Here is an 18,753-nt window from a genome sequence, read left to right on the forward strand (position 1 = left end):
GACAGAGGGCGACACGATTTCATGTCTAGGGTTCGACGCCTCAGCAGGAGTCACTTTAGAAAGTGAGGCAGAAGCTGCCAGCTGCCTCTCCAGTATCCATGCCCCCTTCCCTCCTTAACAATGGACAGAAAAGGGTCCAGCTGAAAGGCCACATTTCCAATCTCTCCTGTTCAGAGATAATTCCGCGAATTGTGCTTAGAGTCAGAAGCAAATGGAACTTCTAAGAAAGTTCTTTACAGATGGGCATACTTGGCTGTGAGGCACAGTCCTGAGTCTTCCTTCTTCTTGCCATCTTACACAGGGATGCAACAGCTGGCATTGCAGCAGCCAGCTTGTCCCCATGAGGCAAATGATGGAGATGGCAAAGCAAAAAGACAAAAGATCCAAATTCTCTGATGACCCTGGAGCTTCCATTAAAACTCCACACCACCAACCCACTGCCCACTCTTCTAGTGTGAGGAAAATAAAAACACACATCTCTTTTGTTCAAGCTATTGCCATGTGGGGTCTGTTTCTAGCAGCCAGACACCATTCCCAGCCAATATAGACAGTGGCGAACCCTGAAGTGCCTCTAGCCTTCCTGTAGGTCACAATAGCCACCTCTTTAGGGATGGCCTTCATGTCTACAGCACTTTCCTCTGGGTGTTGACTAGAGAGGCTTCAAAGCATGTTAGTACCGCTAATTTGTGGAGAGATAAAGAGTGACCACACTTGAGTGAGGCCGAATTCTTTCCTACTTCTTGCTCTTGTTTCATGAGTGGCTAGATTGCAGGTCCCCAAGGTTGACAACTATCAAGTGTCTTCTCTACACTCTGAGTCAGGGCCCAGCCCACAACTCCAGGCACACAGTGGGCACCCCATATCAAGTCTATGTTTGATTTGACTATTCGCAGGGAGAGTGACCTCAAATCCCTTTCCAAACAATGGCCATCACAGAAACATTCAAATACCATAGTAGATGCTAGTTGTTATAGCAGAGAAACGAATACAGATAACAATGACAATACTGCTGGCATTTGTGTAGTATTTCCTCATTTCTAGGCCTTTTCACACACATTATTTTGCTATCTCTCCATAGCACCCTTAAAGTAGTCAGGATAGGCAAAAATGCCATGATTTTACAAAAGAAAAAACAGAGGTCTAGGAAAGCTAAATGTGCCTTCTAAATACTAAGAGTCTCCCAGGAAAGGGCTCTTTCTGGGGGTCATGTACACAGAGAGATGTGTGAATGTGTATGTGTGTGTGTGCATGTACGCGTATGCACAGAAACATCTCACGTGTACCCGAGTCTCCTCCTTTGTCTCCCTGACGTATCCCTGGTCCCTCTTGCTGTCACTTTTCCTCCTGATATGTCACCTTTTAGTCAAAGTCAGATCCCTTTTTATCCAGTTCATTAAATCGTCCCCTCCAGACCCAGGACAGCATCACCTGTCCTCCCTGCACACTCCACTCTTCCAACTTGGAGAGTGATGGCCTCTCCTAGTCCTCCCCTGTCTTGGATGGGAGTGTGGATTCAGGACAGAACTAACATGCTTGCTTCATTTTGTTCAGCTGTGATGTGGCTGACTGGAAGGTTCTTGAATAGCAGGACACATGAGCACAGTGTGAACCCACTGAGGCACAGGAGTTGTGGGGCCAGCTGTGCCCCAAGGCCAAGGGCTCCTCCTGATGTTAGCCAACTGCCTGAGCCAGGCCAAGTCCAAGAAACAGTGTCCCGATGCTCTGGTTAGTAAGTGATTTCTTTGTCCCGTGAACAAAGAAGGGTCAGGTGAGTGGGTAAATTCTGGGGAGGTTGCCAAGGCGGTCACAAGCCTGAGAAGTTCTTTCAGTGGACCAGGTCTGGGGCTGGAATCAGAGTCTGGAAGACCTATGGAATCCTAGCAAGTCCCAGGGAGATGTCCCTGGGGCAGTTACAATCCCATGGAGCATAGAGGAAGTCTGAAGCACACAGGGAGGAAGCATGGGGTCCCCTTGCAGGGAGGACAAAGTCATCTGCAGGTCTTCAACACACACTGGGGAGCCTTTACACTGGGCTTAGGTGGGGAATGAAAGATGGTCTTCCATGTATGTACAAGGGAGTCCTCAAGAGTGTTGGTGCAGAAGGCGTGTGAAGATATGCATTTCCTCCATGTCTGTGGGTGCCACTAGACCCGGGAGGGGCTCCGTGAGCCAACCCCCAAAGTGAAACACCCAGGCAAGGAACGATGACCCAGCTATAGAAGATGAGATGCAGACAGAAACTGCACATACAGTGCTATTCACAAACATTAGCTCGTGAATAGTTTTTAAAAAGTAGAGATGATGAACCACATTTGGAGAAAAAGCAAATCAAAGTCAGGTTCTCATCTACACAAGGAAAAAAAATCCACTAACGGAGCTAGGGCATTGTTTAGTAATTTCTGCATCCAGAAGACTGCTTGGAGACAGAGGCAGGAGCCCACCCATCACGCTGCCATCTCTAGCCAAACCTTGTACCAAGTCTAGGTGGCCAGTCCTAAATCAACCATGCCAAAATCTCCTCTGGAGTCATGCTGACATCAGAGACTACTGATGTCATTCAGAGAACAGTGGTCTTGAGGCAGAAGCCTGGATATCAGTGCTGAGTCTGCCATTTGTGGGCTATGTGATTTCAGACCAACTAAATCCAAGCTAGCTAGTTCCGTTTCCTTGTGAATGAGAGACTGAAAGCAACACTTGCCCTGTTCTGTCCTAAAAACTGTAAGCAGTTTGAGGCTCTGGGTCCCCTTCTTGCTTTCATACCCAGCTCTACTACACAGCACTGGGGAGTGCTTGTGGAGCTTAGCCACACTTGTGTACAGGATTTCTGTGAGCACAACCCAGGTGATTCATGTACGCTCTTTTGAGAATGACACTGCATCGCCCAGACATACAACCCTGTCCCATCTCATCGCCAGCCACCAGAGCTGGGGGAAATTGGTCACCTCATAATCAACAGTTGCTCTCCTGTCTCTGGCGTTGCTGCGGCCATTCCCTGCTCTCCTCCCATCTTCCTGCACATCCACTGACGGATTCCACTTCCTAATGCAGCATTTTGGTTATGTCACTCATGGCTCTTAAACCTTTAATGGCTTACCAATGCCAGCTGAACAAAAGCCAAACCCTAAAGCCTCAAAGCTCCTCTCAATTAGGTTGAGATCTGCTTCCCTCTGCCCTGCGCAGAACTCCAATGCACCGGTAATAAAATGAAACAGTCACAGTTAATAGTAATAAGGGATTATTAACAGCAATATTAGTCATTTTAAGTGTTTCTAAGTTTATTGTTATTTTATTAAATAGACTAATTAAAGCAAACATTAATTGCCCAGGTTTTCAGTAATTTACATCTTCAAATGAATAATCAAGAATTACCTACAGATGGACAGGTCCTTCCTGGCTGTCCCACATTTTAAATATCTCTGCTAGTCACTGCACAGGCAGAACTGACTGCACTTAATTTATAAAGGAGGATTTATGGACTTACAGATGACAACAGACAGCCAATCAATAAGGGATGATAATAACAGCATGTAATATCAAGGAACATTAGGTCTCAGGCATGATTTGGGGAGAGAAGTGGGCAGTTAGAAACCTTATCATTTGAAAAAGGTCAAGGCCTGGTAGCAATAAAAATGCCTAAGCAAATAAAATCACACCTGTGAATCAGGAGTGGTATAAATCGCTGGGTGAAAGGGATTTTAGGCTTTGTGAAAAAATTATTTCCCTGGACAAGGGTTTGGGCTGCTGTAGGACAAATAAGGGTGCGTCAGGAGAGGACCTATTTATTACTGCTAAGAGCAATAACAATGAAATGCAGATGTGGAGAATGTTTCCTAGTACCTGGCTTCTCCTGAGGCCGAGCCCTGAATCTTCCAGAAAACAGTAGAGGAATTGGATGCTGTGGAAAGCTTAAATGACACAGCTGGGTCTTACCACATATATTTAAGAACCACTGACTTGGCTGGGTGCAATGGCTCATGCCTATAATCCTAGAACTTTGGGAGGCTGAGGCAGGAGGATTGCTTGAGCCCAGGGGTTTGAGACTGCCCTAAGCAACATAGCAAGACCCTGTCTGTCTCTACAATAAAGAGAAAAATTAGCTGGGCTTGGCAGTGTATTCCTGTAGTCCCAGCTACTCAGGAGGCTGAGGCAGAAGGATTGCCTGAGGCTGTGGTGAGTTGTAATGATGCCACTGTACTCCAGCCTGGGTAATAGACCCCGACTCCAAAACAAAACAAAAACACTGGATTTATGACTTTCTGTCTGGTCATTTATTTTTTCAGGGATGGGGGGATGTTTGCATTGATCTAGAAAAATTGCTTGTGTAACTGAAAAGAAAGCAAAAAACAAACTCACCAAGTTGCAAATTCTATCACCAATAATCAAATTATATCACTAAAAACAAAATTTTGAATATTCATTCTCTTTAGAAAACATTCGCAGTATCACACAGAACTCTGCAGCCAGCTTTACGGCAAATCATACATTCTGTTTAGAAAAATTCAATTCCATAGACTTCTCAAGAATAGGTATACCAGTTAAATGATGTGTAAAGATACTTCCTGTTCTTAGTAGCTGAATAAAGCAGTTGGAATACTATTTGTGTCTCTTCTCCACTAGTGCTTTAATTAGGAATAGGTGAAGAGGTAAAGTTAAATATGTGATGGGTTTTCTTCTAAATGCTCCCTAGAGGATTGAATTCTCAGTTTTTGTTTCTAACACACTGCAATCCAACTTGGCAAACCCCACTCCCCAACAAAGATCCTGCAACCTGGTGATTTTGCAGGGCAAGCTTACCTCCTTGTAAGGTATACTCAGTCACTGCCCTGCTAAAGACTCCCAGGCCTGCCCCGTTGTAAGCTGCCACCTGTATTTCATACTGTGTCCATATGATCAGGTCTGTCACCAGGCAGTAGTTCACCTCTGGGCTAGTGATGTTCCTCTGCTGATACTCTCCAGGAAGGCCAGCCAGGCGGTACCTGTGACAGAAAGGGAGACCGGAAGGCCATGATGGGACGGAAATAACCTGAATCAGGAGCTGGGTTTACCTGCGGCGTTTCTGCACCGTTCAGGGAAAATGAAAGTAAATATAAGCAAAAGCAGAGCTGAGGGGTCAGCCCCAGACAACACCATTTCCCAACTCAATGACTTTTGAAAGTATAATCTAATCTCACGGTGATTGTAAGCTCAGAAAAACGAAACTGACAGGTCAACTATATTACGGTTAAGAAAAAATTATAGCTTTTTAAGCGTAACTTGTCTAGGGAGTACAGAGTACTGTGACTTACTACCAAAAATTCCAGGCATGATTTCCACCAGGGAGTTGCTATGAATCAGTCTGAGACACCACTTTCCTCTGTGACTTTGAAATGTGGGGAGAAACTGAGATGCAGTCTGTGGCCTTGTGGTCTCCATGGACAAGCTCCAGCTCTGTTTCCATTTAGGATTACAGATTTGTCTATATGTACCCCAAAACTGGGGTAAGTGAAAGGGTGCTGAAACTTTCAAAATACAATTCCCGTGCTAAGTACGACAAATCACTTTGTAGAGGACTTTTGTGAGCTGTTGGATGTATGTTCTTTAGTGCACTGAAGGCTGTGCTTATTAAAAAGTTGACGTACACAACTCTGGAGTTGGAATGTATAAACTGAGAAATTGCTGTTTGCACAAGGAAAGGACTTTTATAGTATTATTCTGATTAGCAAATGTTTTTCCATGATTCAGTCTATGGAAGTTAATGCACTGAACTGACTCAGTTAATCTACTGAGTTTTTCTGGATCAGTCCCCCTGGGTAGAGCGAGGAACGCGCCTACAGTAGAAGTGATTGCCTAGTCATCCTGCAGCTTCCAAAAGCACCTAATTTCTGTTCCAGAAGTGATTCTTGCCTTAGGAAACATGGCTTTGTATGCTAAGTGGAAAGGGGAAAAGATTAAGAGGGGTCTAAAATCAGGGGGCAGCAAAAAGTCCATTAGCTTTTCACAGCATGGTGAGGGCTTCAGATTCCTTCAGGATGGCAAACTGTGAATTCTGTAGATTATCAGATTTTGTGTCCATCCCCACCCCATGGAGCAGCACCTCAGCCATGAAGGGGAAGGGCCTGAGATAGAGACGTACAGACCAGGCATCCACAGGCTGCCATCATCTGAAAGAAGAAGGAGCCCAGAAGTTCAGGCCCTTAAGTGTAAAGCAACTTACCAAAGAGAATGATGCCCAAAAGTGTAGCAAGGAAACAGAGAAACGGCAACGAAAGGCTCCTCTTCACAAAAATCTGGACTTTCTTAGCATCTTCTCTCATCCCCTCTTGCCACAGACCATTTGCCCCTGGAGGCCTCTTTGATCGGAAGCCTAAATGACCACGGGCCAACAGCACTTGAATAGCAAGAAGGTCTAAACCACCTTCTGCCGTTGGCTGAAAGGATCCCAGGGCTCGCCTGGTAGGGGTCACCAGGGAGGGAGAGTAGGATTCCATGATGGGCAAAAATGAAAACTAAGCTGTGAAACCACATTTTTGCTTCCCATTCGATCAACTTCTGATACCTACGAAGCGGGCATTCTTTTACTGAACTGCCTATGCCTGGCAAGTGCAGGTGGGTGTCCATTGCATCTGTAGAGTAAGTGGTCCTCATTTATATGGTGGTCCTCAAGGCAGCAGCCACAGAGAGAAAGACTTGGCACATGTTAACCCGTGTGGCATATTTCCATTAAAATTCATCATCTACAAAAGATAAACTTTTGAAATAAACGACACTGAGACCATTAGATAGCTAATGGGACACAGGGAAAATCTGGTTCCAAACCCACACCACACACGAGAGTAGCCTGGGCATGTGAGCAGCATCAAGCACCATCAGTAATCAATATGACAGAATGAGCATGACCTCTCAGAAGGGCTCACTCGTGTGGCCCTGTCACCAAACAATGCACATTCCAGGGGAAAGTGAAGGAATGAGCATCGAAAGACTTGGGCTGAGGTCCCTGCTCAGTCACTTGTGAGCTGGGTAGTCTCAGGCAAATTTTAAACCTCTCTGAGCCTTGGTTTCCACCTCTTAAAAGTGGAAATTATAATAGCATTTCACATGGTTGTTGCAAGAATCCAACGAAACAATGGAGGTGAAAGAGATGTGAAAGTGTAAAGCACCCCCTACATATACATATTTTGAAAACACTGCTCTTCAAGTAAGAAGTATATAAGCAGCAACTCTGATTTATAAGAAACTAGACCAGTCTGAGCCACCCATCTCTCCCAGACCACTCTTTATGCCACTGTGAAAACAGCTTGCAGGATTCACGTCTTCAAAACAGGCTGTGCTCCCTTTCGGAACAGGAGCATTGGCCTGTTCTGACCAGTGGCTCAGGGTGCTTTTGTAATATTCACAGGATGTCTCAGAAGGTCACAATTAATAACAGAAGTGCAGGACATCCTCCTCTTACTGGTAGGATATGTTGCCCAGGAGACCATCTCAGCCAGAACAAGATGATTTTTTATATGGAAATAAACAGGAGCATGTTTTTAAAGGACATAACCCCTATGCTCCTCTCAAAAAAACACCCTGCCTATTATTATAAATATTTTATTACCGCGCACGCATCCTAACTGCGTCTTATGGCCAGAGCCACGAAAGTGATTTATTTCCATTTGCTCTTCCATGCATTGTACCTCGGATCTGACACTGAGACTGTGCCCTGGAGGATACACAATTGCAAACAGAGAGCTGATTTGCAGACCGAAGGATTATTCGGAAATGTTTCCAAGCAAATTCATTTTGGCATGGGTCTTTAATTTCTGAAAACTTTGATATTCACAGGCCTAGGGTGGTGCACCCTCATTTTAGGGCTTTCTTGATTTAAGCCCCTACAAATACAGATGCCCTCATCTCCAGCACTCGACTCTACTGACTCATCACAGAAAATCCTTTTAACAGTAGTAATCCCACAAAATAGAGAAATGCGCAGTCCCTGATGTGGCCTCATAACATCAGAGAGATTTTATTATTAAACTCTGTGCCCCAAGCCTGGTTCTGCGGGATGACTTTTAAAGTCCTTACTTGACAGCTTTAGCCTAGGGAAACTTTTCTTCCACGCGCTGAAAAGAGACAGAGCAGCTGGGATGACAGGCGTGTGCACACTGGTGGAGAGGGCGGCCAATTATTCTCATTAGTTGATGGGTGCTGAACATGAGTAAGAGGCTAAAGCGAGGCCAAGGGCAGGCAGCAGGAATGCCACTGGAGGCTCAAGCCTTTCAGCAGGAGGAACTGGGGGCTGTTATCTAGAAAGGAGGCGGGTCAGGCAATTAGGAACTGTCCTTGGGCGTCAACAGGAGTCGGAGCCCACAGGCTCTCTGCCTGAAGGGGACACAGAGTCTCAGCCTCCTCTTTGCCCTTCTCTGAAATGAGGAAGGGCAGCTGGAGCCCCAAGACATAGGAGCCATGGGTATTGATGGGAGTTCTCTGTGTGCCCCTAGGAAGGGCCCATTTAAAGCATGTCAGGTAGTTTACAATCTGGCTTACATTTGAGGAAAAATTCAGGAACAGTGAATTGGTTTTGACATGCAAACAAGTCAGGCACATAGATAAACCAGTACTAAATGACGAATGGATGACTCTACACATATATTCCTTGGGAATGAGTTGTCCTTCATATACAAAGATAACAGCGTTAAAGTGGCAACACTTCCACAGTTTTTTTACTACTATCTAGGAAATTAAATTAAATGTATCCACTTACGGCCTTTGTTAGCCAAGTGTTTACTGATCACACACTCAGAGTGAGCTCAGGAAGGAAATAATGGATACCTACAGTTTTGTCCCAATAATACTGATAAAATTAACAAATACATCCACAGCAGTACAATCTATTAGAAGACATTTAATAATTATTCTTTAATACTGCTTTACTTTCTCTTTTCGCTTGTGTCAACAAACCACTGCAATTATCACATTCAGTGCAATTTTAAAATTAGCAGTAGTTTTGGCAAAGAAGATTTCTTCTCTCAAACACAGCCAAGTTCTGATATAGTTCTCCCAGTAGTTGTGGAACCCTAACCATCCTTTATGAGGCAGAGATAGAAGACTGGCCACCCTTCAGCTACATCTGGCCTACCGATGTATACGTTTCCTCTGCCCTATGTGTCTAAATATATTGGTTTCGTTTCTAACTTCTAAAAATTGTGAGATCGCATGTAAAAAGCTAGATGACTTTTCTATTTCCTGGAAGTACTAGAAGATCTGGCAATACTGAGCAACATACTAGCATAGTGACAGTTGATTAATAACTAGGTCAAATTAGTTATTATTAACTTAAAATTATTATGTTGACTAATACATGTCCTTGGTGAAAATTCAAATGGAATTAAAGGACTTATAATGAATAGCATACCTTGCTCCCAACCTATAATATCCCCCTCTTCTCCTGCTAAAATGTAACCACTGATATTGGTTTTGGGTATATACTTTATGATTGGATATGCACAGAATGTCTCTGCAAGGCTGCCCATTGGCCTGTGGTCTCCAGTTTGTCACAGTCCCTACTACTCCATAGAGTCTTACACCTGGCCTGATTCCCTTTATTATTGCTTGGCTCCTGTAGACATTAGAGTTTGCACCTCAGTGAAACAGATACTCGATCTTTTTAACAACAGTCTAAAAACATCCAACCACAGGCTACTTGCCTGAGTATGTATCCACGCAGCACCCCATTGTGCTCCGTTTCTGGAGGCGGCTGCCACTGGACCATGATGGACTGATTGGTACGCCCACTGGCCACTATATTTTTGGGTGAAGCACTGGGTGGCTCCTCAGGTAGCATCAACCTAAAGATAAAAGATACATGGGAAAGAGAGAGATGAGTGCCAGAAACAAACGATCCCCATTTGCATTCTCTATCTTGCTGAATCTTGAGCCTGTTGACAAGAAAAGCAAAAAACACAACTGATCAAACTGAAAGGATGTGTGAGAAACAGTTATAACAAATCAACGTAATAGAAAATCAGTTAAGCAAGCAACAAGGAAGCTCAGGAGGTGACTCTGTTCTGTCTGAATAACCCGTGGTGCCTCAACTCTTTTAAAAGATTATAAGCCTGAGCGAATCAGCTTATAGGGCCAGCGTCTGAGACTCCTTCCAAATTGTTTTTTTCAGCTCTTTCAATATTTCTCATACCAAACTCCCACATTTTGAAAAAACCCATTTAGAGCTCAGCTATTCTACAACTCAAGCCCATGGGAAACCTGGGTCGGCTGGGGAGGGCATGCGGAAGTGTATGCAGCCATTTTCCCCTGTCACATCCGAATGAGCTTCAAAAGCGGCCCTCACAGGGACAGACAGGCGCAAAGGCCACTCAGGAGCATACCACCTCCTCAGAGACACCCCAGTCACTTGGTTTCCCTGCAACACCCTGCCAGGTGTCAAAGTGGTGGCACCAGTTTCCACCCTTTTGGCAGCCGGGGTGGGTAAAGGACGCGGCAAATGTACAAGCCCTTAATTTCCTGTATATAGAGGGCTGTGCTGCCAGGAACGATTTCTGTAGGCACAGACAGAGTGCCAAGACAGAAATCCAGGAAACTTGCCTCCGAGCAATTAAGGAAAACCCGGTGACTCCAAGGTGTGACCGTGTCTCCCCTCCTTGTGATAGTCTTTTCTTCTACATTTTTGCCAGCAGCTCTGAGGGATGCGAGGGGTCACTTGGTCAGTTTCCTCCCCCCAGGGGAAGGAGGTCCCGGCTGTCGCTGCCCCACTCAGGGGTGAGGTCCACACACCTGCTTGTCTCCGCGCTGTACTGGCCCTTGCCGACTTGGTTCACCGCACACACCCTGAATCGATAGGTGCGAGCTGGAGTCAGGCCACTCACGGTGACACCTGTCATCTCAGGGCCAACGTCTGACAGGTGCACTTTCCATGGAGAGTCTGAAAGAATGAGCAAAACAAGTTCAAATCCACATAAGTGCGTGTCTGAATAATAATAAGTGAATGCAAACGCATTCCCATAAATGATCTCATTTGCTCACCAAGACAGCTCTAGGAGGAGCTGTTATCTCCATTTAACAGATGTGGAAACTGAGGCTCCCGGTCACGTGGCTAGGAACGAGTGAGTGTGCCATGAAACTCGGGATTTCCCACCCCATATCTAGTATGCTTTCTCTTATCCCCATGCTGCCAGCAACAAGTAAGAAATTTTTTCGTTCAACCTGCATATGGCGGTTTAAAAGAAACCAAAATATTCCCAATTCCTGTGTTCAATACATAATGGGGAAAAGTTCTCTGTCAGCTCACATGGTTAGGCAGATTGCAGATTTGTCTCCCAGAAAAGGATGCTGCACATGTCACTGAATGATAAATAAAAACTATATTCATTAACATTTTAATAAAAGAGAAAATGAGCATGGTAAAGACAGATGGGCTGTGTATTTCGCAGCCCATCTGCGTGGTAGCGCATTACACCACCACACCCCTGAGTGGCTCTGGCTGGAGAGAGACATAATGAAATTCACAGCTAGTTTAGAATATCTCTCCACCCAGCTTTCCAGCAGGTGTGGAAGAGTGACTCCGCCAGCCAAATGGGGTCTCGCCTGCAAGGCTTCTGAAGGTTCTGCCAGGGTCCTACACCTTTGTGTGATTTTTTTTTAGAGTTTAAATGTGCTCTTCGGTCTAATCATTCTGTGGAGTGATGCCCTAGAATGAACAAGGCCTGGCAATGACTTCGAGCTTCTACTGTCAGTTTCCATCCTTAATTGCGATGATGCCTGAGCTAAGTTTTCAAGTTATTAGCGAAGTAAAACATGGGAGAGGAGGTTGGAGAGGAAAGAGTCCTGTGGAAGTCAAACACCTTTCTCGTTCTTCTAAAGTAGTGCTGAAATCCCTCTCACTCACATTGGAGACAGCCCAAAAAAGGTGACATATGACTTCTACTATGGTGCTGGGCTACGCGCAGACTGTAGTCAATACCAGCTGCATGTAAACATCTACCCATAAAATCACAGCTGCTTCTCTAAACCCTAAAGACCAAACCACGGGGATTCCTAGGTCTGTGCCTGGGAGCTCATCAGAACTGCGCCTTGGCTCCTTACACCTCACCAAGCAGTGGCCATAAATTGCTCCGAAGTGAAAATGAGATTCTCAAAGGCAACGCCTGCTGCCTCACACAGAGATGTCTATCATGAATTCAGAGTTTGTTAGCTGGATTCCTTAACACAAAGTTAAGCTGCTCTGAAGCATGATGCCAGTTGGCTATGAAGGTGGAATCTTTTTAATTATTTCAAATAAAGCTGCTTCCAAAAATGGTTTTCTGGGAATGCAGTCTTCACCACCAGCTGGGCATTTCAGTGCTCTTGGCTTTTGATTTTCAGTGACATGGATAATGGACAGCTGATTAGGATCCCCCTCTCTGCAGGTTTTCTTTACAAACAAAATGTGTGCATCCTTAGCTACCTATAGAAAACTCACACTTACTTGTCTTTTCACTCTGGGAGTCTGAGACCCTTCTACCAGCATCAAGAAGCCCATGGTGATCTGGTTTTCTTAGCAGGGTCTCATACAGAAGGGAGCCATTTGTCAGCGCAGAAGATGACAGTGCCTTCCCTAACCTCAGTGTAACTGGGCCTAGTTGGTAGGAAGAAGGGCCCTCCATGCCAAGTCAAGCTTCTGTGGAAATGCTGTTTTCATTATGAAGACACCTGATACATAGCAGAAAAAAGCACGTAGACTGCAGTTGAGTCTGAGCTCTCCCACTTATAGTTATTTGATTTTGCTTGAACCTTTTCTGTAAAAATGGGGACAAGTCAAAACCACAATGACATATCATCTCACATCCACTGGGGTGGCTATTATTTAAAAAAAAAACAACAAACCTCCAAACAGACAGAAAGTAACAGGTGAAATTCAAACACTGGTGCATTGTTGGTGGGAATGCAAAGTAGCACAGTCACTACAGGAAACAGGATGGTGTTCCTCAAAAAACTAAAACAGAATTATCATATCATCCAGTAATTCTACTTCTGAGTTTGTAGCCAAAAGAACTGAAAGCAGAATTTCAAAGAGATATTTGCACATCTGTGCTCACAGCAGCATTATTCACACTAGTCAAAAGATGGAAGCCACTCAGGTGTCCATCGATGGATGATGGATAAATAAGATGTGGTCTATCTGTACAATGACCATTATTCAGCTTTTCAAAAGAAGGAAATTCTGACACACGTCACACAACATGAAGGAACCTTGAGGACATTATGCTCAGTGAATTCAGCTAGTCACAAAAGGACAAATACTGTGTATTCCACTTATATGAGGTACCTAGAGAAACCACATTCAAGAAGGGGCTGGGGGAGAAGGAGATAGAGAGCTATTGTTCACTTTTGTAATGTGAAGGATGGTAGTGACAGACGCACAACAGTGTGACTGTGCTTAATGCTACTGAACCGCACATTAAAAATGGTGAAGATAGTACATCTTGTTCTGTGTGTATCACCACAGCTAAAAACTAAAACAAATGATGAGAAGACGGGGGAAATGCCACGTAAGTCCCAAGACTGCCTGAGTTTGAACGAAGACGATGTGCACTGAAAGCAGCTAGCAGGAAGCCTGGCCCCGGCCGGGCCTTGCGCCGTACAGCTCCTGCTCCTGTTAGACGCATGCTCCACCATCTCCATCTGGTTCTGCTCCCGACTCATGGCTTCCCTAGGAGATCAGAAAGAGAGCCAAGTCTCTCTTTCTCCCTGGGAGGTTGCCTAGGACAACCGGTGTCCTTTACTCAAAGGTTCCTGCTCTTTGCCAGGTGGCAGCTTTATGCAATCTCTCTTTCTGAGGTTCCGCAACTGTCCGGTTTCTCTGACCTAAGGGTGGAACTGGCTCTGAGGCTACCAGCTCCAGGTATCTGTGGTTTCCTTCCACCCATGCCTGTATAAGCATTCCCTTTCTTAAATTCTCTCCTTGATTATTCTTATTCAAGAGTGCCATCTTTTCCTGCAGGAACCCTGACTGATACAGTACTCAATAAAACGAATCATTCACCCTTTCTTCCTTCGGATTTCACAGAGTCTATAAGGGAATAACTCACCTGCTTGGTCTGGTACAGAGTGAACAACCATCATATCAAAAAGAGGCACAGTCAAAAGGACATTTGTAATCAGTTGACTGAAACGATGAATCAGAGCAAGGAAGAGACAGAGACAGCCCCAGGATGCCGCCTTCCTGCCCCGGCCCCACCCCTCTCAGCCTGGCCCTCGTGATCCTCGGTGTGTGTTCACTTGGAGTGTAAACATCTCCTGAAAGTCCATAACCCATTGCTGAGTCTGCGGCCCAGTTTGATTCGACAACAGAACCTATTAATCTCCTCTGTACCTCAGGGCTCTGTTCAGTCCTCCTTTTGCAACTATAGAATTCCTTATTTATTCTTTTTTCTCTCCCACTAGAAGATAAAAGATCTGGCAGGAAGAGAGATTAAACTGAAAACTAATACAAACGAACCCGATCTATCTCATGGGCACTCTGATTTGCTGAGAAAAAAAAAGTGGTTTGGGAAGGATTTGCTCATTCACAAGCTTCAGAATCGCAAGCTTGCTGAGAACTGTTAAAATTTAAATAGCAAGTCTGCACCTGACAATCAATAAGCAAAATCTCTTTAAAACATTCTTCTCCCAGCCAGTCCTCACAAAAGAGGGTTACAAGATGCTTGTCTTGGGGCTGGAACGTAGAAGAATCTTTTGATAAAGGAAAGCATCCCATAAAAGTTTCAATACCCTTTTCCCTCCCCTTCAGGGGCTCTCTGATCTGGAAGGCTGAGGGATTGCAGACTTCCCCAGATAGACTGTTGATCAACCCCAGCTCTACAGAGGGCATTAAGACTCTTTTCTGAGCAGCCAGGCCCAGAATCGAGGATGACTTAATCACTCCCCCACTCTAGCTGTTGGTTAAAAGCTAGTGGCTTTCAATCTTTGATAATGTACTGGAAGTTTCTTCCAGTAAAAAAGAGCATTCACATTTTCTCAATTAAAGATGCCCAAGGAAGGAAGATGGTTTTTGAAGGAAAATTTTTCTTAATTGCCAAAAAGATCATTCTTATTATTAATACCTAATGTTTGTAAGGCAGTTTGCAGTCTGGAAATGTTTTCATAGCTGCAACCATAGGAACCCTCTTGGGGAGGAGATATAATCACACCTATTTCACAGTCAGGAAGCCAAGACTCATGAAAGTGTAAGTAACCTTTTCCAAACTTTACAGGTGGTCATGACTTAGATTCATGGATTGATCTCAATATCACCAAAAGTGGAATAACCAGGCCTCATGTGCCTCCTGGGGTTATGCAGTAGGAAGTCCCTGGTAACATTCAAGAAGTATTCCCAGACACACACACACACACACACACACACACACACACACACACACACACACACAATCTCTGCAAGAAAACACACAAAACCAGAAACTGGAGGCAATGAAACCCAGTCTCCTGGTAATAAAGAAGATGCAAAAACCAATTAACACCACAATCCAAATCTAGTACCGGAATATTCTCTAGGACAAATGTCATAGCCTCTGCCCAGGCAAGAAAAGGGGAGAGGTGGGGATGGTGGGTGGGTGTTTTGTTGATTAAGAGACATTAAGACACAAGACAACCAATACAATGGGTAGAACTTGATTGGATCCTAATTCAGGTAAGCCAAGCATAAAAGACAATTTTTTCAGACATTTAGGGAAATTTAAACATGGAGTGAATATTAGATGATATTAAGAATTGCCATTAATCTTGTTAGGTGTGATCTCCTTTTTCTGCTTTTCAGCTGCTCACTTAGGGATGAAATGTCATAATTTCTGTGAATGTCTTTAAAAAAAAAGCGAGACAGATGAAACAAATATAGTATAAATGTACTGGTTGTTGAAGCCATACTTTTGTGTCTATTTAGTATGCTTAATAATAAAAAGTTTTCAGAAAGTGACTATATTTGCCACAACACTGCCAACGTTGAGCATTTATAATGGTCTTAATTGTCCATTGGGAGGTGAAAAATGTGATTTCACTGATGTGTTACTTGGATTTTTCTCTATGAATGAATGAGAATGAATATGCTTTCATTAAAACAAGGATAGTTCCCTTAGGTTACAGAATTAAGTAAAAAAATTAAGGTGTAAATTTATTCGTTTTCTAATTCCACTGTTGTTTTGACTACAACAGGTTGCATATTGTATCTCCCAAAACATAAACATGAGGCTATAACAATAACGGCTACCTATTTAAATAGCTACCCATCAGGTAAACTCCCTTAGGACCGATTTTATTCCCTGTTTGATACTTCATCTAGAAGAGCTTCTGACACCGAGTAGGAGCTCTCCATACATATTTGTCAAACAAAAGCACCTACCTTGTTGAGGTACTGTTAATGACTTTATATGTATACGTTCAACCTTCACTGTAACTTTGAAGTAGACATGATCATCTCAATTTACATATGAGAAATGGAATGAGTCAAGGCTTGTGGTTTCCCCAACTGCTATTAATGATCCTTGTGCAAACTCGACTATGTTTTGTCCCTGGCTCGTTGTTGCTAAGGATTTATACTTGGGAAGTGAAGAGCTGGTCACAGAGATGACCAAGAAGCTGAGCTCTTCCCTTAAGCAGTACCTATGAGGGCTCCAGTGACATTACTGAGAGAGGAGGCTTCACACTCATCAGAAGGTCCCATCTGCCAACTAGGATATCTTTCTAGACATTGAATAGAAGTATACTACATTTCTTAGGACGATATTGCACACCCAAGACAGGTACTGCTGAGAGACTAACCCTAGGTACCAATGAGGTTAATTTTCCAGTGTAGGAGAGGCCTATCAAACACAAGCAGTGATAAGTCACACCCTTGATGTAAGGGGATGAGAATGGCACTCTTCCTCTCTGGTCTTCCTCCCAAAACCCAACACCTCAGTATAACTATGAGAAAAACATCAGACAAACCCAACTGAGCAACAGTCACGAAATACTTGACCAGTCCTCTTCAACTGTCAAGATCATCAAAACAAGGAAAGACTGAGAAACTGAGGTGCCTAAAAAGATATGACAGTTAAATGCCATGTGGGATCCTGGATGGGATCCTAGGACAGAAAAAAAGATGTTAGGAAAAGACTGAGGAGATCTGAAGAAAGCATGGGCTTCAGTTAATCATCATGTGTCAAAATGAGTTAATTAACTGTGACAAACGTACTGCAATAATATAAAAGGAGAATCTGGGTATGGGGTATATCTTCCCAATGATGCCATTGAACCTAAAACTGTTCTAAAATAAAAAGTTCAGTAAGAAAAAGAAAGTTCCATCACAAATGGGTCGATCTAGTGCCAGGCAGGAGAGAGGCAAGTTATGAAGCATTGAGGAGAACCTGCACTGGCAGGTACCTGTGTTTTGCAAGACAGGAGCTTGAAGTTGTGGATGTGAGTCCACACACACACGCGCACCAGGGGCACATACCCACTGGACACTGAGAGCTATAAGAAAGCTCGGGTTAAACCACTGGGATTCCTCTCGAGGCTGGAGCACAGGAGTCCGTGTTGTCTCAGATGAGCTCATGCTGATACCCTCAGTGTTTGGGGACCTGACGCCCTCAGAGGGGGCAGTAGCAAAGGGCTGGAAGCTACGAGCTGCAAGCAGCAGCACTCAGCGCACTCCTGAAAAAAGCTCACATCGGCCTCAGGACGAGCGTGAATGCAGGGACCCTAAGCTCTCGGCTCCTCACGGTGTTGGTCCTTCCCTACGTCTCAGCAGAGGCCCTTTCCATTTCGTATTATCCTTCCTAACAAGAGCTCCAAAACTCCATGCACCAAACAAAACCTGGATCCACCCCTGAGAACTGCATATCCAACTCTTAGACCACATTTTTTACATCACAAAAGCAATAAAAAAGGTAAATTTTATGTATATTTTGTCTACTTGTATGTAGTTTGTTTATTATGTATATGCCACAAAAATAATACAAGTTCATTAACAAACATTTAGAAAGTACAGAGTATGAGAAAAAGGTGAAATGAAACAAGCACAGGTTCATACAACATTTGTTTTTTAAAAAAACCATTCTCATGGTTGTTCGATGCTTTGTATAATTATTTCTAAATTTTTCAGAGACACCAACCTATATATTAGTGCTCAGCTCAATGAGTTAGTGAGATTAGTTTGATGGAATGAATACCATTTGTTCTCTAAAGTGCCCTTAAATTATTATTATCATGTGAACAGAGATATATAGTTTTCAAAGCCCAAACAAAAAATAATTTCAACCTCTGTAGAGTTACACTGTATAGGGTGAGGCTGCAGAACAAATTCCTACTCTGAGCCACCCATCTGTTCCAGGCTAGAGTCTGAGAATCACAGACAGGCACAGCCAGGTTTAAGGAAAAGCTTTTTTTAGTCTAGTCAAAGCTCATCTGGGCATTAAAAAAGAAGCACAGATAATAACAGTTACAAGAAGGTTAAATCCGATTTTTCTGCAGGATTCTAGTTTTAAAACACTTAAAATAATAAAAGGACCATAATTGTCAGTGGCACTACAGAATTTCAAGCTTTAGCTGGTAAATACAACATTTGTAGAATAAAGTGTACTCTTGCGAGAGGACTGTGAGGTCCTCTAGATGAATATGACTCTGTCAAGCCACTAAACACATCTACAACAAACACAACTTTGAAAGAAAGTTGTGAAACAGATCTGCTCATGGCAATCCTGGAAGACAAGGTAGAGGCCACAGGAGGGACAGGCATAAGCCACTAGGAATGCCTGAGAAGGAAAGAGG

General features: G+C 43.8%; 1 protein-coding gene across 1 annotated transcript in view; it reads right to left on the reverse strand.

Annotated features, from left to right (window-relative positions):
- SDK1 (sidekick cell adhesion molecule 1) overlaps window positions 1-18,753 on the reverse strand; it is a 619,404-nt gene that overhangs the window by 193,649 nt on the left and 407,002 nt on the right. Inside the window, exons 14-16 of the mRNA XM_008068469.1 lie at window positions 10,750-10,897; window positions 9,666-9,806; window positions 4,795-4,976 (exon numbers count right to left, since the gene is read on the reverse strand). Of these exons, the coding sequence (XP_008066660.1) occupies window positions 4,795-4,976; window positions 9,666-9,806; window positions 10,750-10,897 (471 nt within the window). The remainder of the gene's footprint in view (window positions 1-4,794; window positions 4,977-9,665; window positions 9,807-10,749; window positions 10,898-18,753) is intronic.

The sequence above is a fragment of the Carlito syrichta genome, unplaced genomic scaffold (genome assembly GCF_000164805.1).
Source record: "Carlito syrichta isolate Samal-C Ts95f unplaced genomic scaffold, Tarsius_syrichta-2.0.1 Scaffold311002, whole genome shotgun sequence".
Classification (NCBI taxonomy): Eukaryota; Metazoa; Chordata; class Mammalia; order Primates; family Tarsiidae; genus Carlito; species Carlito syrichta.